General features: G+C 45.5%; 1 protein-coding gene across 3 annotated transcripts; it reads left to right on the forward strand.

The window, feature by feature from the left end:
• Positions 1-25,780, forward strand: RFC5 (replication factor C subunit 5). 3 transcript variants are annotated; one of them, XM_078873913.1, is made up of 11 exons: positions 1-80; positions 7,349-7,413; positions 7,618-7,754; positions 11,555-11,634; positions 12,670-12,743; positions 13,403-13,562; positions 13,819-13,900; positions 19,113-19,242; positions 21,863-21,940; positions 23,810-23,864; positions 24,521-25,778. In XM_078873913.1, the coding sequence occupies exons 1-11, from the start codon at positions 49-51 to the stop codon at positions 24,615-24,617; spliced, it is 990 nt and encodes a 329-aa protein (XP_078730039.1). In that variant the 5' UTR covers positions 1-48; the 3' UTR covers positions 24,618-25,778. The 3 variants fall into 3 exon arrangements, with proteins under 3 accessions (XP_078730039.1, XP_078730040.1, XP_078730041.1); XM_078873914.1 differs by lacking the exon at positions 7,349-7,413 and having other exon boundaries at positions 22-80; positions 24,521-25,780; XM_078873915.1 differs by lacking the exon at positions 7,349-7,413 and having other exon boundaries at positions 26-90; positions 24,521-25,780.
• The last annotated feature ends 542 nt before the right edge of the window (positions 25,781-26,322 follow it).

Genomic DNA, 26,322 nt, shown 5'->3' on the forward strand with positions numbered 1-26,322 from the left:
AGGGAATCAAGTCTGAGGCCTGCGCACGGAGTAACAAGCGGGGTCGCAATGGGCGAGCGGACGCCGCGCAACCTCCCGTGGTGAGAGCGAGTTAGTTCCCACACGGCAACAACGCGCGTGCATCGTTACAGCATGGCTAGACTATGCTTCATCATCACTGGTGCTTCATATTTACATCATGCAACTTTATTCACGTGGGGACTTCGGCTTCTTCGACTACGTCTAGGCAGCGTGGAAGAGTAGGCCAATATAACCTCGAGAGGGCTCCCACTGGCAATGGTGTGAGCGAGTAATTTCAGGACCGCGTCTTTGACTTTTTGTACATTATATTCCATGCACGTTGTTTCATTGGTTAAGATTCGTATTTTATCGGCCTTGCTGAGGAGACTCATGACAAAATACGAATGCCCACAGGCAAATAACATGGGGAAAACATGGTAAAAACATGCCCATGTTAGTCAATGGGCATTCGTGTTTCTGTCACTCGTTTGTCCCCTTGCTGAACTTCAATGTGACTGCGCAATGCGGAGTCGCGTTTAACATAAGAGATCATTGTGCCTCATTTGACTTGAATAAAGTTTCTACAGAAACCACTTCCAAACAACTTTAAATACTTTGGGATTTTGTTTTGTTAACGCTCAGGAACCCTGCGGCTAGGTGGCGCTGTGGGCAACAGTTGCAATTAAAACTCCGACCGTTACCCCTGTGTAGTGGATAACATATGTGCAGTATTGTCTTGTACAACATTATGAGACACTAGCGGAAGTACCCGGCTTTGCCCGGGTGAAAAATATATTTCTTAAAAACCTTACATATATATACACAGATACTAAGGTATTGTCAAAGCCCGGTGGGCTGTTTGTACATTTCTCCACCAACAAATATATGAGGCTTTCACAAGTCCAAAAAGTTGTAGAAAGTGTGGGGTAAATAGTTGATGTCAAAATGTTTCCGAAAATTGTGGTCTCCCCCCCCCCACTCAAAAATATATTTACCCCTCGTAGGTATATATACTAACAACACCTTACATACAACAGAGGAAGTGGTATCTATTGACTCTGTAGTAGTATCTACTGACTGTACCGTAGTATCTACTGAGCCAGTAGTAGCTACTGACTGTGTAGTAGTATTTAGTGACTGTAATAACTACTGACCATAGTAGTATTTACTGGGCCTACAGTAGTATCTACCGACTATATACTCGTAACGACTAACTGTATAGTATCTGCTGACTCTATAGTTGTATCCACTGACTATAGTAGTAACTACAAAATCTATAGCAGTATCTACTCACTCTATAATAGTATCTACTGACTCTAGTAGCTACTCACCGTAGCAGTATGTACTGACTGTATAGTAGTATATACTGACTGTAGCAGTATTGACTGACTGTAGTGGTATATACTGACTGTTTTAGTATTTACTATAGCGGTATCTACCAACTCGATAGCAGTATCTACTATCACTACAGCAGTGTATACCGACTGAGGTCGTACCTGCTATCACTACAGCAGTGAATACTGCTGTGTTGGTACCTGCTATGATTACAGCAGTGCATACTGCTGTGGTGGTATCTGCTATGATGAGAGGAGTACATATTGTGGTGGTGGTACCTGGTATGATAACAGCAGTGCATATTGACTGTACTCATCATTCACCCTCACCATTCACCACTCACAACTCACCCTTACCACTCATCCTCACCACTCACCACTCCCACTCACTATTCACCCTCACAACTCACCACTCACCAACCTCCCTCACCAATCTCCCTCACCACTCTCCCTCACCACTCACCAGTCACGCTCACCACTCACCCTCACTACTCACCACTCACCCTCAACACTCACCCTCACCTCTCACCACTCACCCTCACCACTCACCCTCACCACTCACCCTCACCACTCACCCTGACCACTCACCACTCATCCTCACCAATCACACCCTCAACAATCACCACTGACCCTCACCACTCACGCTCAACACTCATGCTCACCACTAACCCTCACCACTCACCACTCACTAATCACCTCTCACAACCGTCACTCACCCTCACCACTCACTCTTACCACTCACCTTCATCACTCACCCTCACCACTCACCCTCACAACAACCACTCACCCTCACTACTCATCCTCACCAATCGCACTCTCACCAATCACCACTCACCCTCACTGCTCACCCTCACCGCTCACCACTCAACCTCACCCTCACCACTCACGCTCACCCTCCCCACTCACCTCTCACTAATCACCACTCACAACTGCCACTCACCCTCCCCACTCACCCTCACCACTCACCACTCACCCTCACCACTCACCCTCACCATTCACCCTCACCACTCACCATTCACCCTCACCACTTTCCCTCACCACTCTCCCTCACCACTCACCCTCACCACTCACCAGTCACGCTCACCACTCACCCTCACTACTCACCACTCACCCTCAACACTCACCCTCACCACTCACCCTCAACACTCACCCTCACCGCTCACCACTCACCCTGACCACTCACCACTCATCCTCACCAATCACATCCTCACCAATCACCACTCACCCTCACTGCTCACCCTCACCGCTCACCCTCACCACTCACGCTCACCCTCACCACTCATCCCTCACTAATCACCACTCACAACCGCCACTCACCCTCACCACTAACCCTCACCACTCACTAATCACCTCTCACAACCGTCACTCACCCTCACCACTCACTCTTACCACTCACCCTCACCACGCACCCTCACAACAACCACTCACCCTCACTACTCACCCTCACCACTCATCCTCACCAATCACACCCTCACCAATCACCACTCACCCTCACTGCTCACCACTCAACCTCACCACTCACGCTCACCCTCCCCACTCACCCTCACCACTCACCACTCACCCTCACCAATCACCACTCACCCTCACCACTCTCCCTCACCACTCTCCCTCACCACTCTCTCTCACCACTCTCCCTCACCACTCTCCCTCACCACTCTCCCTCACCACTCTCCCTCACCACTCTCCCTCACCAGTCACGCTCACCACTCACCACTCACGCTCACCACTCACCCTCACTACTCACCCTAACCACTCACCCTCAACACTCACCCTCACCGCTCACCACTCACCCTCACCACTCACCCTGACCACTCACCACTCATCCTCACCAATCACACCCTCACCAATCACCACTCACCCTCACTGCTCACCCTCACTGCTCACCACTCACCCTAACCACTCACGCTCACCACTCACCCCTCACTAATCACCACTCACAACCGCCACTCACCCTCACCACTCGCCACTCACCCTCACCCCTCACCACTCATCCTCACCAATCACACCCTCAACAATCACCACTCACCCTCACCACTCACGCTCAACACTCACCCTCACCACTCATGCTCACCACTAACCCTCACCACTCACCCCTCACTAATCACCACTAACAACCGCCACTCACCCTCCCCACTCACCCTCACCAATCACCACTCACCCTCACCACTCAACCTCACCCTCACCACTCAACCTCACCCTCACCACCCACCCACACCACCACCACTCTCCCACACCACCACCACTCTCCCACACCACCACCACTCTCCCCCTCACCACTCTCCCCCTCACCACTCTCCCCCTCACCACTCTCCCCCTCACCACTCTCCCCCTCACCACTCTCCCCCTCACCACTCTCCCCCTCACCACTCTCCCCCTCACCACTCTCCCCCTCACCACTCTCCCCCTCACCACTCTCCCCTTCACCACTCTCCCCCTCACCACTCTCACCACTCTCCCCCTCTCACCACTCTCCCCCTCACCACTCTCCCCCTCACCACTCTCCCCGTCACCACTCTCCCCCTCACCACTCTCCCCCTCACCACTCTCCCCCTCACCACTCTCACCACTCTCCCCCTCACCACATGTTAAGGGCGATCCTAAAGGAATCTACAACCTTCGATGATTCCTTTGCGCGATTCAAAGAAGGTTTCCATTTTTAATTACAGAGTTTTATTTTCATTCGTATGTTATGTTTTAAAGTTTTCAGGAGTTTTTAATTATATTTTAGCCCCAGTCAACGCCGGATATTTCCCATTCGTAGCAGTTTATATCAACTCTATAACCAACTAATATTAAACGGAAATAAGGTGATTCTAAATGAATCTACAACCTTCGATTCCTTTTCGCGATTCAGAGAATCGATTCTTGGCACGGTCGGGTTTAGAGTTTTAATTACACAGTTGTATTTTCATTGGGATGTTATGTTTTAAAGTTTTCAGAAGATTTTAAATGTATTTTTCCCCCGGGCAACGCTGGGTATATCGAGTTTATACCACAAAGTCGACGCCTGACAGACTTGCGTGTCGAGGCCTAGTACCGTGCAGAGCCTCCGGCCTCGCCTAGATTGCCCACCCGGCTGAGGCTGGGTACTGGGGCCGTTAACCCCCCCCCCCCCCCCGCGCTACAATAATACTGTCTAATCGCTATAATTTTATTATCTACCGACCCTATAATAGTAATTGCACACATTGGGGTGGGGGGGGAGTGAAGAGGACGTGAAACTTTGATGAATTTACCTCAGAGTCGCGTGTTATTGCGTGCGCATATTTTTAACGGGAATTAAAAATGGCGTCCACCCCGCAGCGAATGCGTCGCTACCCGTTGCCAGGGGCAACCGCCGTGGTCCGCGCCGGTCGGCGATATTAAATAAATAAAGCGTTAAATATATAAATAAAAATCGCACTAAATCGATAATCGGTCCGATTTAAAGTTTAGAGACGAAAAATCGGAAATGCCTAAGTTTACCGCGGGGCCGGGGGCGTGCCCACCTGCAAAATTTAATCTCGCCGAACCCCACGGTCCGAGAGTTACATCCCCCGCAAGGGAGCGTACGCAGACGGACGGACAGACAGACAGATAGACAGATAGACAAAAAATGAATTATATAGGTTAGATTTACAGCAGTTGCCCTTGTACGAGATTCCCCTCCGTCGTAGGAATGTGGAATTTCCACCACGGGCTCAGTGCTGCCAACAGATGAGCACGATGAGGCACATTGCCATAGAAGAGACCATGCTCTTCTGTTCATTGGGCATGTCGGGGACACTAACTTTAAATGTCAAATTCTTTACGCAACAGCAACTCTTGATTGTTTTCTTTGACAATTAACATGTTCCAGAATAGAAGTATTTGAGTTCGATCACGTAACTATAAATGTGTCGTTAAACCCGCCATCACCCGACACAGCCAATTATTCAGGTTTGTCACGGAAACAAAACATGTCAATTCGTTATTAGTTCAGCATACTGGTGTGTTGGAGAGTAAAACCCACAACATTTAAAATTCGAGTACAGTACTGTACGACGTTTCGCCAGTATTACAACTAGCATCCGGCAGACAGGCAGACAGCCAGAGTTGTGGATAAATCCTGCTTCGGTCTTAAATAGAGGGATAAATGTGATATTGTCACTTGTAAATGTGGGGTTTACTCTCCAACACACTGGTGTGCTGAACTAGTAACGAATAGACATGTTTTGTTTACGTGAAAAGCCTTACTAATTGGCTGTGTCGGGTGGTAGGGAGTTTAACAACACATTTATATTCACGCGATCTAACCCTAAAACCTCTTATTAATAATATTGGTCGCGAAAGTCTGTGTTAAAATATAATTTTTACCGCACGTTTTGTCTAAAGAGCCACTGTCAGCCACCTTGCAGCAAACTCACCATTCCCATCCACCATGTCTCACTCACTGATCGTGGAAGGGATAATTGTTCAACGATTAATATTGCTTCTTAAGGCTCACGATTGATGTACTGTATTCAATCGTAATATATATTTTATCTTTTTTTAAACAACAGGAATTGAGCCGATTGCCTTTAAATTATGCCCCATTAGCAGCCAACAGCAGCCAGCTATCGGTAATACCATGCTACTAACCAGTAGCAGGCTGTCCGCTTTTTTGTTTTTGGAATCACACTCCACGGGAGAATAATTACTCGGCTCACTAATGATGGGGATTTCTTTAGCATACGTTTCATAATAAAACAACTCAACACATTCGTTATTAACGCTGCCTTAAAAAGACAACAGTATACAGTAATCGGCGGCGTTTAGTGCAGTGGCTCTTCGGCATAGCACAAAGATTGAAAGCAATCAACTTCTGAACCATAGATGTTGGGGACCTAATGTATGCAGTATGTGCCACATTTCAGATGTATGCTTTCTAGAACGTCATTAGAATGTGCATCAACCACTCAGCCCAGATTGTCCATATATAATGTATTACTGAAAGAGCCAAAGAGTATGGATTCCTGCAGTCACGAAAGCTTCAAATCAAGATTATAATGTGTTACTTTGGTAACCATGATCATTTAAAACGCTGAACCAGCGTTCCACCCAGCAATTCTGTACTGTCATAATAATGCTGCAGGCTGTACTTGTGAAAAATGGGTGCGTTTTATTGCCATGATGTAGTCAGTCGCCTGATGGTAAATTTTGTAATTTAACTGCTGATATTTATCCTGGAAACTGGTGTAGTGGTTAACGCACTACACTTTGAACATAACATTTGTGGTGATTGCTACCTAAACCAGTCTGGAAATTATCTCCCCTTCAACCACCTTCACAAGCCACACTGACCATTTTCTCAAACTCTGGTAAAAAAAAAGTTGCTGCTCCACGTCTCTGGAATACCCTTGCTGCTCATTTCCTTTACTTACTACCCTATTCAACCAAAACACAGAGCATGCTTGCACCTGTACCTAACTTTTTCTGTCACCTCATTTTCAGAGTTTTTTTTATTGGCATGTGTTTCGTTGATGACCATTAAATGCGTCATTTGTTGTGCAACTTTCCTTCAAGGATCCTGTACTCGTTCTCTGCAATGTTGATGCTTTTCCATAATAGGGGTTTTTTGGGTTAAATCACGATCTAACCCAAAAAAAACTTCTCATGATTGATGTTTTTGTTTTGTATTTGTTGTGCTCACGTACCACGGATCTTCCTTGTAAAAGAGCCAGGCAACTAGCTATAAACAGGATAATATGTGTAACACATAAAACAAACTTAAGATGGTTAAGTATGGTCAGACAATCCCATGGACGAAGGGAGCTAGTGTTTTTAGGTCAACATTTCGGACTTCGACTTTATTAAACCATGCTAAACACCAAATTAATGGTATATAAAGAGGACACTTCTATCCACACTGAGCAGCATTCGTGAATTACATTCAAACGATCTCGGTGACCAACATGACATGAGGAGGCCTTCATCCAGCAGTGGATTGACAAAGAACTGTGAATTAATGCTCACTAACTTTCTGGCGTTTGTGTTTGTGTTTTTTTTTGTAAAAGGGTGGAAAAGTATCGACCAAGAGTTCTTGACGAGCTCATCTCACACAAGGATATTCTAACTACGAGTGAGTCACCTCGCAGGAGAAAAAGCCACACAGGGCGGTGATGTTGTGCTACCCTCATCACAAACCAACTGTTATCCAACACTGACTCAAGGCTACCAACTGAGATGAGGGCAGTGCCATTGCTTGTTTGAGCAAGAAAACCATTTGACTCTGTTTGGTGATAATTTTGTTCCACTCCTGGTGTGCATGCTTGTATGTGAGCAGTCCAGAAGTTCATCAGTGAGGACCGATTGCCCCACTTGCTGTTCTATGGCCCCCCGGGTACCGGCAAGACGTCCACCATCCTGGCATGCGCACGGCAACTGTACGGGGAGAAAGAGGCTGCCTCAATGGTGCTCGAGGTGCGTACGTCGTCCTCCAGACCTCGTGATGGCATGATGGGCAGTGCGCATTTATGGTCCCCACCTTCACCAATTGACACTGACCGACATGGTGAAGCATGGGGGTGTAGAGAGGCTCTAGTTCAGTAGTAGTTTGACAAAGGGCTGTACATGTACAATGAATACCATCATTACCATTTTTACGATTCTAATCTCTTTTTTTTAATCGTCATAACTGTTATGGATGTCGTACCATGGGAATTTCTACCATTGTGGTCATCATCCCCACCATCATCACTACGATAACCACCACTTACTACTACCACCAATGTCAATAATACTACCAAAATCATCACCGCAGTCATCAATTTAAAGTCATGATACTGACACAGTGGCCTGCCTCTATGTAAATTATGATGCTGAAGCAAATGGCATGCATGAAGTTGAAAGCATGGGGTTGGCATCACATTAACGATGACCAATTTTCCCTTTTTAATTGTCCCAAGCCATTTGAATATCCAGGATGCTCATAATTGTATCATCTATTATTAAAGAATGTAGCAGTTCAAGCTAGGTGAATAAAATTATACTTTGTAAAATTATATTATTTTACTTACCCTCAAGGGAGTAATAATCAGGCTGCAATTTGAGCTAGACCAGTAAATGTTTGCGTCCAATTTTGTAAACAGTGCTATGAGGCATATCCAAGTCCATTTAAGCTTTTTTGATCAACTTGTGGATTATGCTTTATGGCTGCTTTGACACTTTCAACAAATTCTCTAACTGTGGAGAGCCTGCCAATATATGATTCCAAATCTTAATTTTAAAAATTACATTAACATAGCAAATTGCTTGAATCTTGATGTTTTCCATTCTTTCATTTCTCAATCCGCTTGACCTGCTGAGGGTCGTGGCGGCAGCATGTTGAGTAGTGGCGGTCCAGACCTCCCTTTCCCTGGCAACGGGCTCTAGGTCTTCCTGAGGAATTTCCAGGGGTTCCCAGGTCTGCCGAGCGACATAGTCCCGCCAGCGTGTCCTGGGCCGGCCCCGGGGTCTTTGCCCAGTGGGCCGTGCCGGTATAGTTCCAGGGGGAATCTACCGGGGGGCATCCTTACCAGATGCCCGAACCACCTCAACTGGCTCCTCTCGATCAGGAGGAGCAGCGGCTTGACTCTGAGGCTCTCCCGGATTACCGAGCTTTTCACCCGATCACAAAGAGTAAGCCCAGCAACCCTGCAGAAAAACCTCATTTCGGCCCCTTGTATCCGCAATATTATCCTTTCCGTCATTACCCAAAGCTCATGACCATTGGCGAGGGTGGGAACGTAGATCAACCTGTAAACCGAAAGCTTTGTTCGAGAACTTAACTCCCACTTCACTACCACGGAACGGTACAGCGCCCGCATCACTGGACGCCGCACTGATCCCCCGGCCGATCCCCCGCTCGCACTTATGAAAGAGACCCCGAGGCACTTAAACTCCTCCACTAAGGGTAGCTGTTCCCCCCTCACCTGGATAGCACACTCTACCATCTCCCGGGAGTGAAACATGACCTCAGATTTAGAGGTGCTAATCCTCATCTCAGCCGCTTCCCACTCAGCATCAAACCGTTCAAGTGCATGCTGGAGATCACAGGCTGACGAGGCAAAGAGGACAACGTCATCGGCAAAAAGCAGCGACAGCACCTCCATGCCCCTGTACTGGATACTCTCCATACCTTGGCTGCGCCTTGATATCCTGTCCATGAAAATCACAAACAGGAGTGGAGAGAAGACGCAGCCTTGGCGGAGTCCAACACCCACAGTGAATGACTTTGATTTAATACCATACGGACACAACTCTCATTCCGGGAATAGAGGGACCAGATAGCACACAAAAGCGGTACTGGTACATCATACTCCCGCAGCACCTCCCACAAGACTTTCCGGGGAACACGGTTATATGGCTTTTCCAAGTCCCGTTGACCCCTCCAAAGGCGTCCGATAGTTTGCCAAAACATCTTTGAGGCTGCCCAGTAGTCCATCTCCATGGACTCTTCAAACTCCTCCCACGTGTGGGCTTTCGCTTCAGCGACTGCTACCGCTGCCACCCTCTTGGCAAGCCAGTACCTCTCAATTGAGTCGGCAGACCTTTTTCCGAGCATAGGTCCTAGGGTTGCCACATCAACATCGTCCCCTCGGACTCAATGTCCATAACCTCCCCTGGAGTGTAGGCGAAGTTTTCCCGGAGGTGGAAGTTGAAGTCTTTCTGCACTGGGTCTTCCGCCAGACGTTCCCAGAAAACCCACACTATTCATTTGGGCCTTCCACATCTATCTGGTCGGTGCCTCAAGCGTCGTATCCAAATTACCACCAGGTGGTCATCATTTGACAGCTCTGCCCCTCTCTTCACCCTAGTGTCCAGAACATGCGGCCTTATGTCCGATGATACAACTATAAAGTCAATCATTGACCTTCGGCCCAAGGAACTTTGGTACCAAGTATGCTTATGAGCATCCTTGTATTTGAACATGGTGTTTGTTATTGACATTCTGTGACTAGCGCAGAATTCCAATAACATCTCACCGTTCGGGTTCAGATCAGGGGGGGGATTCCTTCCAATCACGCCTCTTGGTGTTATCTCCATCGTTTCCCACTTGAGCACTGAAGTCGCCCAGTAAGACTACGGAGTCGGTAGGCGGCACTCTATCGAGCACTACACCCACCGGCTCCAAGCAGGCTGAATACTCTGAACTGGTGTTTGGTGCATAAGCACAGACAGCAGTTAGAGTTTAATTGAGGCGACCCTCTCATCCACTGGGACAAACTCCAACTGAACAGCACCCAGCCGAGGGCTTGTGAGTATCCCCACACCTGCGGATACACACAAGCCTCTCACCAGGGTTTACTCCGGAATAGGAGAGGGACCACCCCCGATCGAGAAGTTTGGTTCCTGTGCCAATACTCTCTGTGGAGGTGAGGCCGATTATGTCTTGTCGATACCTTTCTACCTCCTCCACTAGCTCTGGCTCCTTCCCCCCCAGTGACGTGACATTCCACGTCCAAATAGCGAGTGTCCATTGCCAATGTCCATTCCGTTCGAGACCATCCCTCTCCCTGCCATACTGGCATCACACCCGCCCCTCACCCATCATCCTGCGGATGGGGAGCCCACAGGATGGTTGATCATGTTTTGATCTTTGTAATATTCACTTCATGTGGGTGGTGCTTTAAAACTTGGTATGCAATTTGACACAATTTAGTTTCTCTTGTAAGGATGCTGTTTTATTGGAGGGTACTTGCCTGACACCTAGTAGAGTAAGAAAATAGCCCAACTGCATCCTAAGTATAATTATATCCTAATTTATATTCTTAAGGATCTACTGTTGTGTCAGTATCAGTTTGTGATTGAACTTGAATGTAAAATAATACACTACAGCAGTCATAACACTAACACAGCACAGAGTAAATCCTATCGAATTAATGTGCTTGACTTGCACTGTCTTATGACTACATAATCATCTCTTCTCCCCACCTGGGATTGTATCACATCGTGGAGTCTATGTAGAGCTGGGGTATCCAGTTATTTTAGTAATTGATTACTTGACCGATTATCAGTTCGATAACTCGACTAATCAGGTAACAAAAATATTTGGAAAAAAAGTCACCTCTATTTCCATGTGTGCCGCTGGATAGGAGGTGCCAGGGTGGAGCTTGGGTACGTAATTGCACCCATCGGCCGTGATTGAATCAACTAATCATCCCGGCTCTTGGTCTATCTTGGCCTTATTCTATGGCTAATGTGGAACCATCTTTCCACTCGACCCCTGACCCCACTGGCAGCTGAACGCGTCGGACGACCGAGGCATCGATGTTGTGCGAGGCCCCATCCTCAGCTTCGCCAGCACGCGCACCATCTTCAAGTGAGCTTTGTTCCACAGTTCAATAACGGCATTGTGTTTGTGTAGTGAGTTTTATGCTTTCCGACAAAAGTTCAAACCGTTAATGTTTTAGCAGTCTGTCCATCTGTAACATGTGGTCAGGAAAAACTCAAATGATTAAACTAAATGGAATATAATTATCATTTTGTTATTTATATTCTCCACAATGACGCATATTATTATTTGGAGTTTTGTGTAATGATACGTCTTGCGTAAAACATATTGGGTCCGTCGGATAACTTTGGAGACTTTAATTAGTAGGGAGCTCGTGAAAATGAACCTCCACCACGCCCGAGTTCTTGCTTGATATGCTGCGTTAATTAACATGCATGAACGCACCTCACATGCCTATGCATTCCCTGCCTCATAACATCTTTATAAATATACATGAGCACGCTACATGTCACTTATACCATTTAATGTTACATCAACCTGGGCCCACTGTACTAAGGGTCCTTGCCTAAAGGATCAGCAGTTCACAGCAGTCATTCAATGAAGCCTTTGACTGCTAATGAGACACTGAATGTCGAAACCGGTTTGCTTGTTTTGAAAGATTGATGCTGAAATTATGCACTCCCAGAAAGCCATGTGGCTGATGGATTATGTAACAAACCTTTTTTTATGTGGAGAGATGGATATGTGAGAGAATGACTTAAAATTATTTTGCAATCTAAACGTAGTTTTTTGTATAGAAAACCAACCAAATTTTTCAAGGAGTTTGCCAAAATTTGATAACAATCCAGCGCTAATTGGATAAGCTTTGTCAGCCAAAGTGATGATGTCACAGGCCATGTGTGCATACAATGCCTGGCCATGATGTTGCTGAATATGACATCGTTTCGCAATTTCACAAGTCATGCACTCGTTGTGTGGGTCGGAGAGTCATCATATTTCTTAAATACTTGCTGGGACAAACGCAATATGAAAAGTGTTACAAAATTCATCCACAGGCGTGGTGGTTTTTTTACTATATAATAATTTTGTCAATGATGAGCATGCGGTACTGTGGTGTCCCAGGAAGGGCTACAAGCTGGTGATTTTGGACGAGGCAGACGCCATGACTCAGGACGCCCAGAACGCCCTGCGACGAGGTGATGGGAATCTCGCACGCGCACACACACACACAGACAAAAAATCTTTGTTTAACCTTGCAGAACGTGAGGACCAGTCCTGTCAGCGAGCACCTATTTAGACCTGCATCAGGCACAATGAAGTGGGGTGGCCAGAACTACACCTGAACAACATCGTCTCACTATTATTGATATTTAAAGACCGCACCAGATATTTATGGCTGAGTCGACCTAGTGGATACCCAGGACAGGCTCAGGTACCACGTACCCCATCGCGTCGATGTATTAAATCTGGATCGTGAGGATCATAGCGCTCATCACTGCTCTACTTTAGACACAGATCCCCTGTGTAGCCTACATAGGCTGTGAGGATAAGTTATGTTAGTGAGCACCTATGACATTCGAACACCGTGCACGAGGGGGTGTTGTGGCCAGCACCTCCACTGACCACTTTCCTATCCCCAGTAGTAATGTTTTCAAGGCTGAGTCGACGTAATAAAGGCCTAGAACTGGTTCAGGTATCACTTTGAAAAGTACATTATCGGTGTGTGGTTTTCCGTGAATATGTTTTGAGGGTTGATCTGCCGACCTTAATAGGTGCTTGCTAACAGATATTTCTGCTACAGTCTATGATAAGGCTAACCCCGGTATATTTGTCTTTGGTTTTCATCCACCGGCAGTGATGGAGAAGTTCACGGAGAACACGCGCTTCTGCCTCATATGCAACTACCTGTCGCGAATCATCCCCGCACTGCAGTCGCGCTGCACACGCTTCCGCTTTGGCCCGCTTTCGTCCGACCTCATGGTCCCACGCCTCCTGCACGTTATTGCTGAGGAGCAGTGAGTCCCGGGGTGGGGGGAAGCTGGGACCTGGGTTTCGCTGGGCTTAGCTGGAATTCAAATATCACTTAAAGAGTTGTGTTTTCTGCGGTGTAAAAAAATATATACATTGACAAAAATCTCACTGATCTTGTCATTGACACATACAATGGAGGTCTGGTGCATCGCTTGATATGTCTTCACACTTTGTTTTACAGGTGCTGTACTGTGGGTGTATTTTGCGCTAACGTGTGCCCCCTTGCTCGCGCGGCCACAGGGTGGACGTAACGGACGATGGGATGAACGCGCTCGTCACGCTGTCAAACGGGGACATGCGGCGTGCGCTCAACATGCTGCAGGTGAGTGCACGTGGGCTCTGCGCTGTGTCGCTTTCTCTTGCGGAAGGCAACTGACCAATGGGTTTGCGTCACACATTGCGGGTTACCTCACATCATATTCGCACTGCCCACGGCAGTTGCGATCACAGGTGCAGATACAGGTTCAATCACCTCCACAAAAGGGAAAATAAAACTATCTCCCAATGTGACTGTGGTGCACAGCAATAATTAATCAGTGTAACACATCGTGAACCCATGTCCACTGTGAGCCTATGAGTATATAGGTCTCCTCTGCATGAGTCTCGGTCTCTGAGTCTATGGGTCACCGTGTGAATCTTTAGATCTTTGCGTGATTCTGTGGGTCTCTGTAAATCAATGGATCTTTGCGTGAGTCTGTGTGTCTCTGTATTAGTCTGTGGATTTCTGCGTGAATCTGTGAGTGTCCTGAGTCTGGATCTGTGTGTGAACTCATGTCCAGTGTGAGTGTTCTCCGAGGGCACAAGTGTCATTCACTAGTTTTACTCTGAAGCCAGCAGCTGCATTCACAATTTAGACAATGATGTATAGTTGCTGCTCAATTCATACCCACACATTATTGAACTGGGTTCTCAAGTGTAGCAAGTTGATAGTCCCCAATAAAAAACACAATATAATACGTTTGTCTTTTCTCTTAACCCAGCCCATCCCGGTTGTGACGGCTAAGCTATTTTGGTGATTGACACATGACGAAATGACTTTGCTTATACCCGTTCAAGGTGATTAAGTGAAGCTATTTTCTAATAGTAATAATTTAGTGCATTTGATACTTGTGCCATTCCTATAGTGTAGGGCGATCTCTTTCCTCCCCTCGCCCCTCCACTTCTTTCCCATGCCTCCTTTACCCTTTCGTAACCCCTAAGTACCATATTTCATGGTCACCCATTCCTCAGCCTTTGCACGCCCCTGCCATCAATATGATTCTTCTATTATACCGTTTTTTTAACTATGTGAAGTGCCTTCAACAAAGGCGCTCTATAAATATAAAATAAGATAAGATCATCGTGAACAAAGACGCTGCTGTGTTTCACAGGCACAGTCTGCAGTAGTTTCACAGGAGGGGGCGATGTTGCTGTGTGATCCCAATTGAGTGGTTGTAAGTAATAAAAAAGGCACAAATGTGTACCATGATGCCGGCATACAATAGCACAGAATCTTTAACGTAACCTGCGAAGCAGACGGCGCCTATTTTACAGTTGATAAACCTGCAGTATTAACCAAGACGGCTTGCTGGATTCAAACCACAAACCTCTGCAGCAAACAACGATAGTGCTGCTGCTGGGCCTCGTGACCGCCAAGCGTAGCGGTACGGTACGGTATATTTTCATATTTTGTACTAAAAAAAAAATTTGTGCTGTAATTTTGCACCGTATCTTTGAAGATTTTTTTCATACAGTATCAGTACGGTAGAATTTCGTATCATTTCGTACCTTATATCATACCTAAGGAAAACAAATCTTGGAAAATAAAGGATAGATGACAAGCAAGCTGATAGTATACCGTTCTTCTTGTTTTATTTTTTTTGTAGAGAGCTCTTTACTCTTTAATTTCGAAATATTCATTCAAATGCTTAAAATTCTCATCCGTTATCAAGGGTAAGTGGCATTTTGAGAGTGTAATCTTGCCTGCCATTTTAGTTATGATAACTGATGCTTTAAATCAAAATATAACTGATGTGTTAAATTATTGTAGCCACCTTGAAAGAAAAAGAGTAGAATGGAATTAAGAAGCTTAGTTTCTAATTAATTGAGCAGCCGAGTTCGTACGAAAAGAGTATGAAAAAGGTAAGAAAAAAATACCGTACTTTCATACCATACCTGATGAAAAGATATTGTACCATATTCTTTGGGTCTTTCGGTAAAGTCATGTAGATAGGTTCAAAGAAAATAACAAAAACTACGACGTTTCGATCGCAACACAAGCGGTTGTCATAAGGAAAAGGGGGTTAGCCTCTAAGGGCAAACTGTTTATAAAGGTTTGAAATGGGCGTAGCCCAAGTGTCAGCACCCTGGGTGGGGGGCAGCTCATGTTAATGCAAGTGATGGTTCTCGTAGAGGGCCACGACGGCGCTGGTAGTGGGCTTCAACCAATGAAGGGCTACTGCTAGTGGTGATGGTAGTAGTGGGCAGTGATGGTCCCGGTGGTGAGCTTACACCAATTAAAGGGCTGCCAGGTCTAAAATGGCAACATTACATCCAGTTATGACTTAAACTGGTTGATAATGTCCTTCCAGTGATTACTGAGGTTGTACCCATCTTCTCGGTTGAAATTGTGTCTATGTCTGTATATATGGATGGCTTCATGAACGCATATTTGTTGATAGCCAATGGGTTTGCAAAGTACCTTTTGTCTTAGAGAAATCAATTTCGCGTGAGCCCACCACATTAAAACGATGATCAGCCACAGCCGAGGTATTGGTCCTACCGTGTTTCGGATCTGCCTTATGTTCACGAACACGGTCCGAGACGTGTCGCTTAGTTTCCCCAATGTAAGTACTGCCGCCGACACAGCTTAGTTTGTAGACGCTGGGGTATTGCATGTCAGGGATCACATCCTTCACAGATGGGATCAGATCACGAATTTTATTTACTGTGTTAAATCTAACCTGGATCTTGTGTTTGCTTATGATTTTGGAATGAGATCCTATCAACAGCCTCGTTACGAAAACCAACAATATCATCACTGATTCGACATCTTTAATCGAACCAACCAAGCGTTTTTCCTTAAAACCCTCTGCTGCTAGACCACCCAGATTGTATGACTTACCAAACATCCATAAAGAAGGTACACCCCTTCATCCTATCGTCTCCACCATTGACTCACCCACCTACAAACTGGCCCAATTTCTGTCTGAAACCTTACAACCATTCACTGGTAAGACCGCCTCAGCTGTACTTAACTCAGCTCACTTGGTATCGTTAATTAAGGACATCTCACTATCTCCAGGTGATTTGCTCGTTAGTTTCAATGTAATCTCTTTGTTTACCAAAGTTACTGTGCCTGACACCATTGCAATCATTGAAGATTTGGTCCAACAAGGACTGAATGCTGATGTACCGACCCTGGTGAGACACTACCTCACCAACACTTACTTCACCTGGAATGGAACATCCTACAAACAAGTTGAAGGTGCCACAATGGGTTCTCCCTTATCTTCAGTTATAGCCAATGTTTTCATGGAAAAATTTGAGACAGACGCCATCCAGTCATCCACTCTACGTCCGTCCTTGTAGAAGAGGTACGTAGATGATACGTTCGTCATCTGGCCACATCGCCGACCAGCTCTGAACCAATTCCCCAACCACATAAATTCTATACACCCAGCCATCAAATTCACCATGGAGGTGGAAAAGTATGGCAAGGTACCATTCTTGGATGTTTTAATCGAAAAGAGACCAGATGGCTCAGTGCCGTCGTGGCCCTATATGAGTACCATCACCTCTAGCAGCAACCTCCACCGTCAGCAGTGTGAGTGTGTAAAGGGAGGTGCAATGATTACTTGGCAGCCCTATAATTGTTGACAACACACCACCAGCGCCGTCGTCGCCCACTACAAGTACCATCACTTGCATTAACATTAGCTGCCCCGACCATGCTGCTGACATTTGGGCTACGCCCATTTCAAACCTTTATAAACAGTTTGCCTTTAGAGGCTAACCCCCTTTTCCTGATAACAACCGCTTGTGTTGAGATCGAAACGTTGTAGTTTTTGTTATTTTCTTTGAACATATCTACGTGACTTTACCGAAATACCCAAAGAATATGAATTCCTGCAGTCACGAAAACTTTAAGTCAAGAAATATCATACCATAATATTGTACCGTACTTAACCGAAAAATCCCATGCCATACCGTAATGCCATCCTTGGTCACTGCCCACAACGTGCAGTTAGCAACAGTAAGCCAACTTAAATACATTTTATTTCAATAATTTTACACGAGTGCATATGACATTCAAATATGATTTATCAGACATACTCAGGATCAGCTTCTTTTAAACCAGGGCTGTGTTCAGAATGCTGGCCGAATATGGCCCATGCCTTCATTTCATGTAGTCCACAGTCACGTGTGGCCTACCGCTTTGAAATGCCCAAAAATGATAGACAGTAAACCCTCTCTGTCTGCGAGGGTTACGTTCTTGAAAACACTCGCTAATGCAAAATTCACCAAAACTCATGACTTTCTTTTGCCTTTTTTCAGCAGACGCACGCTTCTCTCTCAATGGATGCTTGAGAACCATGATTAAGGGCAATTAACAAGCAAGTACGATGCACAATAGTAAGTTCAGAGTGGGATTACTGCGAGACTTCAGGACAAAGCAGGCAGCTGAGGTCGGGCGTTCGTAATCTTCACAGAACGTTTCAAATCTAAAATTATGCGCGCACCTCCCCAGTGTCGGTGGTCTGGCACCATGTACACTCGCGAATATGCGAAACTCGCAAATCCAGAACTCGCAAACAGCAAGGGTTTACTGTATTACATCGCTGCATGAATATTAGCCGCACTAATTGGGTACTAAAGGGAAATATTTTTAACCTAGCAACATTGCAGTAAACTATAAATTATTTTATTTTACCAGGGAAGGCCCCCTGCGCTTCGACTTTAGTGAGCTTAAACACTTCTGGTAGAAGTGTTTGTGCTGCGTGTGTGTGTTAGTGTGCGGTTGCCCATGAGACAAAGATCTCCCATTATAGCCTTAGCAGACTGTAAAAACAAATGCTGTTAGTGAGCACCTATGAAAGCCGGCATGGCACACGAGGGGGTGGGTGGCCAGCACCCTAGTAGGGAGCGGTAGTGCAGTGGTTAGCACGCTGCGCTACAAACCCGGCGAATCAAGTTTGATTTCCGCTCATGGCCAACACCAGTGACGATTATCTAAAAAATCTGTCCTGGGCCTCCTGTAGGAACCATAAATGTGTACCTGATGCGATGTGTAAACATTGCCACTGGGAGAGACAAAGGCAGCCGGACATAGTGCTGGCTACCCACCCCCTAGTGTGCTGTATCGGCCTTCACAGGTGCTACTTGCTAACAGCACTTGCCCCAACAGTCTGTTAAGGCTAAATGGGGATCTTTGTCTGTGGTTGCCCGTGAAAGGTATTTGAAAGTCCTATTCACCCCTGTGCTAAACAAACATTGATTCTCTACCCCCCCCTGCCTCCTCCCATCCCATCCTTTTTGCAATTCCCGTGAGTCAGAGCACCAACATGGCATACGGGCGCGTGACGGAGAACAACGTGTATACGTGCACGGGACAGCCGCTCAAGTCGGACATCGCCAACATCGTGGACTGGATGCTCAACAGCGACTTCAGTGGTGCCTACAGACGTATCCAGCTCGGCTACCCTTACCCTTCCCCACGTGTGTGAGGCAGCTACTCACACACACACACACGTCTGACCTTAGTGGTGATCTCAAATAACTCGGTTGGTGCCGAGCCATGACGAAAACATTTTGGGGATGGTGCAAAAGTCCCAGATGTGAGGTGTCATCATGTTCCATCTGTTGCTGATGTTTCCATGACATTCCTTTTATGCTACACCTCACTTTTATTAGTCTGTATTTTTTTTCTCCCCTCGATTACACTTTCATTGGTGTTGCTTTTGCTGGATTCTTGTTTGGTGACATTCTTTTGTATGTATGTAGAACTCTCTCATCCTACATAGCCAACCTTGCTGACCCCGTGCCTTATCAGTCTGCAGCCCTCAATCAGTGCTATTAGTGTTCAATCAAACTTCAAGATCTCTCTCAAATATCTTTGTGTATTATTCTATCTAACTTAGTTACGCCTATTATCGCTTGCCAAAGGCGTGCAGAATCTGCACCACTGAGTCCGAGTGATCAATACTGGTGGGCAATACCCAATGCTTGATGAGCATGGAGACACTGACTGCAGCACAATGACAGAAATTAATCCAGTGAGTCATGCTCAGCTGCACACAGTCTGCTTGTTTAAATCAGTATAACCTACAACTATGTAAGGGCAGATAGGCTTGCTAACACTTGCCTATTACTAAATCACCCAGGAATGCACTAAACTGGGTTAAGTATGGATAAGCTTGGAAGGGCAACCACGTGCATAAAACAGATGTTGTTGGCTGTTGTGTGGCGATGTTGTTAGCAGGGAGCAGTGCAGAATAATCCATTGTTACGCTGTGTTCCAGTATCTAATAGTGAGGTTTCACTTTAGACATATCAGTACAATTTTGTCTTGGGGCCGCTGCTGGCAGGTTTTTTAATTCTCCCAGCTCAGGTTGTGATTGATGTGGTGAATTGTGCGATGATCACATTGTGTTTATTTGAATTGCCCATCAATCAATTAGGACTGGCAATGACTTGTTCCTTCCCCGCGGCTATAATGGTAATTTATAAAAAAAACACCGCACAGTATGGTAATGTTAAAAGTAAAACTTTTCCCTTGTTCTCACACCCGCACTGGTGCTGGCCTTAAACCTAAGACACACCAGAATATCTTTCCTCCTCAGCCCTTCCCTGCCATCACATCACGAGCAACCTGGGACCCCACTACTCAGCGGGTCCTGTAAAGCTGATCTAATTTCCAAGTACTGCACTTAAGAAAATAGTCACTGATTGATTTTCTCTTTGGAAACATTATATATTGAAAGACCATTGTACAGTCAGTAGCTTCCCCTTGCTATCTGATTATTGGGCTATGATTGAGGTTGGTGGTAGCAGTTGCTTTTAGAGATCATATTTGAGTTATGGCAACCCTGATGCCTGTATGTTTGGAGTTTACATGTTCTCTCCGTGGTCGCGTGGATTTTTCTCCAGGGCCTCCATTTTTTCCCTCCACATTTACAAACATGCATTTCGAGTATTTGGCTGCTATAAATGTCAACGTGATAAGCCACTTCGTTGGGCTGTCATTTGTGGCCAGGTCGCTTCTGAAAAAGGGCTGTATAGCTCAGTGGGCCTTACCTGGTAAATATTAAAAGTAGTTTAAATAGAAAATACAGTCCTTTTGATTTTTAGTTACTAAAGGTAAAAGGTGTGGCTCTTTAGATCCCTTATGGATATTTTGGCCTTTACTTCCACTCTGGCTACCCCACCACATGTGACCTGATGATACACTTCGTGTGGTGTTCACAGTTATACTGTAGGGTGGAGAGGCCGGAGGGGGGGGGGGATTTAGTAAATTTGCTTCATTGTCTCAGCTGCCATGGTACAGGCAGATCAAGCCAGTGAGCCCTGGATTTCAAATCCAGCATGCAAACCATTAAACCACGGCAGCATCCTTTTCAATTACTGCTTCATTACTGCTTCATTGCAGCCTCATGGAGAGAACAATGTGTGCCCAGTGCTGATTAACTAATTTCAATTCAAAGAAATCAATGATTGCTTTATTATTATAATTACACTTGTTTACCCACACAAGCCTCACTGAGTCTCCAGACGATTTCAGAAGGGGCCTCCCAAGTTATCGCAGGAAGGGGCAATGTTGCTGCTGTGTAATCTCAATTAAGTCATTTAACACATAGGCTTTCGCGACCAATATTATCCGTTAAGGTTTTTTGGTTTAGATCTAAATTGAGTAATTACTCAATTGAGTAATTTGCAGGTAATATTTAAGTATTGGAACGTTTGGCCAATGCCAGTTACATTGTATATATTTCTTAGCGATGGGAGGAAACCAGAGAATCCAGAGGAACCCATGCAGAACAGGGGGAGAAAAGCACACGGATCACCACCTCCACACCCTGCCACCCCACATGACTCCTTATAAGATTCATATATTTTTTTTATTTAAAGATGGCATCTGGGATTGAAATTGCCATGCAGCCACGACCGATGCGGGTAGAAATCTCCATCTCGCCTGGTCGTGCGTTTTGATTCCTGCTCAGGGGATTAATGGAAAAAAACTGCCAGCAGACACATGCTGGGCTTGCCTCGTCTTTTGGTACTGCCAATTCCTTAGCACCTCTCGCAGAGATCATGGAATTGAAGACTCTCAAGGGTCTGGCGCTGCAGGACATCCTGACAGAGGTGCACACCTTCGTCCACAGGGGTGAGTCCTGTTCAGAATTCACAAAATGATGAGCTGAAAGTAGTGGTCGTGTGGCTCAAGAGTTCAGAGGGGTGATCTTGTGCCACTGAGATCCAGGGTTGGAGTCCAGGTCCAGCCGCACGTAATTAAACTGGGTTCTGAAATGTAGTGACTCGATGGCACAAAAAAACTAAGCTCGTGAAATGTGTTTCTGCATTGTAAGAATGTAACTACATCGCATCACAGAATTAAAATATCGGTTTGACTCTATAACACTGGCAGAGTGAATGGTTAAGTGCTGCAACTTATGCTGTCGAAGAAAGATCACGTGAATGGATCTCAGGGGTAATATTTGTTTCAATGGATTCTTCTCGAACACAAAGAGATATCCAAATTGATTCTTCATATCATGATGTGATCACAGAGTAAAAAAAACACAACTGCTGTTCAGGTGGCACTCTTTTCCAGGATACACCCCTAAGGCAGTGTTATAAAATCCATATTCCTATGACAGGATCAAGTATATCCATAAGACAAACATTAGTGATGTCTCACCAATGTGTTAAGAGTACTCAGTTTAACGACCTCAGAGAGATGGAGGGCTCCATCGACCCTTAACCAGGATTTCAACTTGCAACCTTAGAAGTATGAGTTGTGCTGTAACCCCCCTTCCACCTCTGATAATAGTGTAGGGGTGATTGTCACTCACGTAATGGAGCCCAGGAACAGAAAACTCGCACTAAGCTTCGCTATATTCACGTACCCCCTTCGTAATTTTTCACATTAATTTGCCATTTTACTGATGTCAAGTGGGAGTCTGCTGTGGGGAGTTGCCAGGGTGAGGTTCACTATTGCACCCTGAGGTCTACAGCCAATCTGATTTATCTTGACAAAAATGTATCTCATTGTGCTATGGGCGTCGTGCAAAGAGACGAATAACCTGTTAGATTGTCTCGCAGTGCAGCGTAACCCTTCATTTTAAAGAGAATGGCCCACTGAAGTGGATATCACAGAGCTACCTCTGAAATCCCCTCAAGTGGTCCACACTATCAGGGGTGCAGCATTTCCCACCTGGCCTGCAGAACAAAATGTATATTATTTTGTGTGCGGTCATTAGGTGACCGATCTAAGCCTATCAACTCACTACACTTGAAAATCCAGTTTAATTCATCACAGGCGGGATGTCAGCAGTGTCAGCTCGGCATTGACCCCTGAGCTACCCGGCCATCTCGTAACTCTAGACTTTAGCTTCGGAACGTCACATATGTGTACCAATGATGCCGTGCTGTAGTCTGCCTCAGCAGGACATCTATTGCTTCTATCCAAGTGTTGATGCAGTTGCATAGTGCCCCCACTCAGTCAAACAGTTGGGAACTTAATTCCTCATTGTAATTTGATAAACAATACCACTTTGCAAAATCAACAGCATTTGTTTAATTTGGAGAGAATGTCTGCATCCCAGGAAGGTTAAATCAATGGCCGCCACTGACTCACCACCACACTCTTTAAATTAGAGGCCTCACATGTTGACTTTTACACCATTGTTTCAGCTGTGCTGCTTTGTCTTCAATTCTTTACAATCCAGTGATGCAACTCGTTTGCAACTGAATCAACATTTGCAAACAGGGATTGCACCCTATTTCATTATGCTGTGTACAAGCTGCCTCCAGGCTAATTCTTATGCACAATTAACTTTATCTTGTTTGACAAAGCACTTACCACTTGCTGCTGCTACTGGCTCACTTCAACTGGAGTAACCTGCTGTTTGACTGTTACGTGTGAATGCCAACCCTAGGGGGGGCGGCTTCTTTCCTTTGTGGATGGCTTTGTTATAGGGGTGTGTCTTTGTCTGGCTTGTTTAATGTGAATGCCAATTTTTTTTTTCCACAGTTGACTTCCCCATGTCGGTGAGGATTCACCTCCTCACCAAGATGGCAGAAGTCGAGTGAGTTGACTTCACTGTCGTTCATGCACACACCCACACTCAACAGCTTTGAGATTTCCATGGAAACCCATGCGCTTTTCTATGAACGCTTTACAACAAGCTTGAAAGTGTTTGTGCATTAGCTCTGTCTATCTATAGTAGGGAGAAGGGGGCACTAACTCGAGTAAAGATGAACCAATGTCAGTGAATCTTGAGTGTGAAGTTGTATAGTTTTTAGGGACTTGCCTGAGAACACTTGCAAAATTTATCTAATCTCAAAACAATTATTAACGTTGCTCTGGAGAATATTAGAAACACAATAATTAAGTGGAAATAAGTCTTGTTTAAATACCTGTCTCTCCACATCCAAAAACGTTTTTGCACATCGCTTAAGCTACAAGGCTGAGAGTGCATAATTTCAGCAGCATTGCTTCAACACATGCAAACCTTGGACTAGTTTCAACATTGTCTCAAAGGTTTGCCCAAAACATGCACACACTCCAAAGCTAAGGGAACTCTGTAAATACACAAAAGCATTTTGCCCTAACAGCTCCCCATCAGCTTCAATACTGCTCATGACTTGAGGACAAATGCACGGCTGGAAGGTATTGCAGAATCCATGCGCATGCACGATTTTTCTTCTTTGTTCAAAATTGCATCATTTATTTTTGTTGCAGGTACCGCCTGGCCTCGGGCACCAACGAGAAGATCCAGCTGAGCTCCCTCATCGCTGCGTTCCAGGTGGCGCGGGACATGGTGGCGGCCGAGGCATGAGGGCACGACGAAACCCCGTGGCATCTCGGGCTTCGCGGTGACGTGTGAGTAAGTGGGACTCTGAGCTCATTTGACTACTACAGCTGGAGTTTTCATTTCCCACGATCGGATGTTTGATCGCTGAATCAACGTAACAAATGGGTTGGGGTATTATTATTTTTTTGTATCCTTCACGGACACTTTGTGTGGTGAGACGAGCACGGAACTCTTGAAGGGGTTTTTGACCGACAAGACATCTGCGTACTTGACAAGAGGGCTTGAAATACCACATGCTGCAAATAAAATCCTTCCTCAGCATTTCAGTGTCACCTTCCAAGCAAGATGGAGTACATTATAAAGTCGTCGGAAAACCTTGTACTTTTAGGATTGTTAGAGAGACGGGTTTGGCTCAGTGTTCGGAACAAATCTGCGGCGTTAAAGCAAGTAGCACAACACCCACATGTTATATTTAGTCTATCGAGTATAATAGAAGTTGGGTGTTGGTATGCCCCCTGGAAGTAAGGCTGTTAATATATCATTAGTGTGCATGTTTCAAATGGCTTTGCCTTCCCTCTACCTGTGTAATGTAAGCTTGTATGCTTGTATGCTTACATTACAGAGCTGTGCTTGTTCATGGTTACATCCAGATTCTGACGTGATAAACAGTCTCAGCCTACAGAAGTCTGCTTTTGTACAAGACACCCAAGACTTGTTTAAATAAACCATTACTTTTGTCTGGGTCGGTAAAGACTAAGTCGCAGGATTTGTAATAAAATCTGCTCAAGCACCTGCTTCCAACCCAAGTAAATGAATAGCGGTCATCTTTGTTGGCGCCTTCCTGGTGTGTGGTAGTCCATCCCTATGCCTTGCCACAGTTGTCGTCATTTTACCAACACCACATGGAGGCCGAATTGATCCCAAATTGGAGTCTGGAAATAATGCTCGGCAGGAAATCGATTAACGTTTTTCTCTCCGTCGTTTGTTGCAAAGGATCGCCAGATTGAACGAATCACAAACCATCACAACCACGTTTGTCACCCACAATGCAGCGGGATTGTTGAAACCTGCCGTGAAACTTTTCTGCCGAAATAAAAATATGTGACGTGTACGGCATCCGTATTCTTTTTCTCTTGCATCCGTTTAAAATAGCGGTGGAATTTTCCGATGCGGACATGGCCGAGGATAGACCAAGATCTCTCCCGAGTCACAAGAGTCTGCTGAAATGTGACTTGGGGCAGCATCAAACTGCAGCCTTGAGCCAGTGATAAGAAACTATTTCTTGGCAGCAGACAGACATAAAACTATCACCTAATGCAACAGCAACTGTAATTGGACAATGGTTTAAATCAAATATCCCAATGTGTGGTGTTTAAGCAGTCATGTAAACTAAACTAACCCTAAAATGTTATATCAACACCATATATAGCAATGGTGGGCAACCTGTGTGCCCGTGGAGCCACCCGTGGTGGCCTGGTTGAAGTGTGTTGAGGGTGATGCGTGGGGTCATAATTTGTGCAAAAGCGCGATGTCAACCTCGTGGCCCACCACGGTGAAGGTGGGTGGTTCATGTGGCTCACCAACTTGTCTCGGTTACCCATCACTGGTATATAGTGTAAAAAAAACTCACTTACTGTCGCATTTTTATGTCATAAAGCGGCATTATTGACAAAGCTTTTGAGTTTAAGATTTTGTATGACTGCACTTTTTAAATCCTTTATATTAAGTT

The sequence above is a fragment of the Lampetra fluviatilis genome, chromosome 37, assembly GCF_964198595.1.
Source record: "Lampetra fluviatilis chromosome 37, kcLamFluv1.1, whole genome shotgun sequence".
In the NCBI taxonomy this organism is placed as follows: Eukaryota; Metazoa; Chordata; class Hyperoartia; order Petromyzontiformes; family Petromyzontidae; genus Lampetra; species Lampetra fluviatilis.

Excerpts from the sequence above, each read along its gene's own strand:
- RFC5 (XM_078873913.1), top strand. The coding sequence starts at position 49 with ATGGGCGAGCGGACGCCGCGCAACCTCCCGTG. Across the intron at positions 81-7,348 it reads ACGCCGCGCAACCTCCCGTG|GGTGGAAAAGTATCGACCAA; the intron begins GTGAGAGCGAGT and ends TTTTTGTAAAAG. Across the intron at positions 19,243-21,862 it reads CTTCAGTGGTGCCTACAGAC|AGATCATGGAATTGAAGACT; the intron begins GTATCCAGCTCG and ends CACCTCTCGCAG.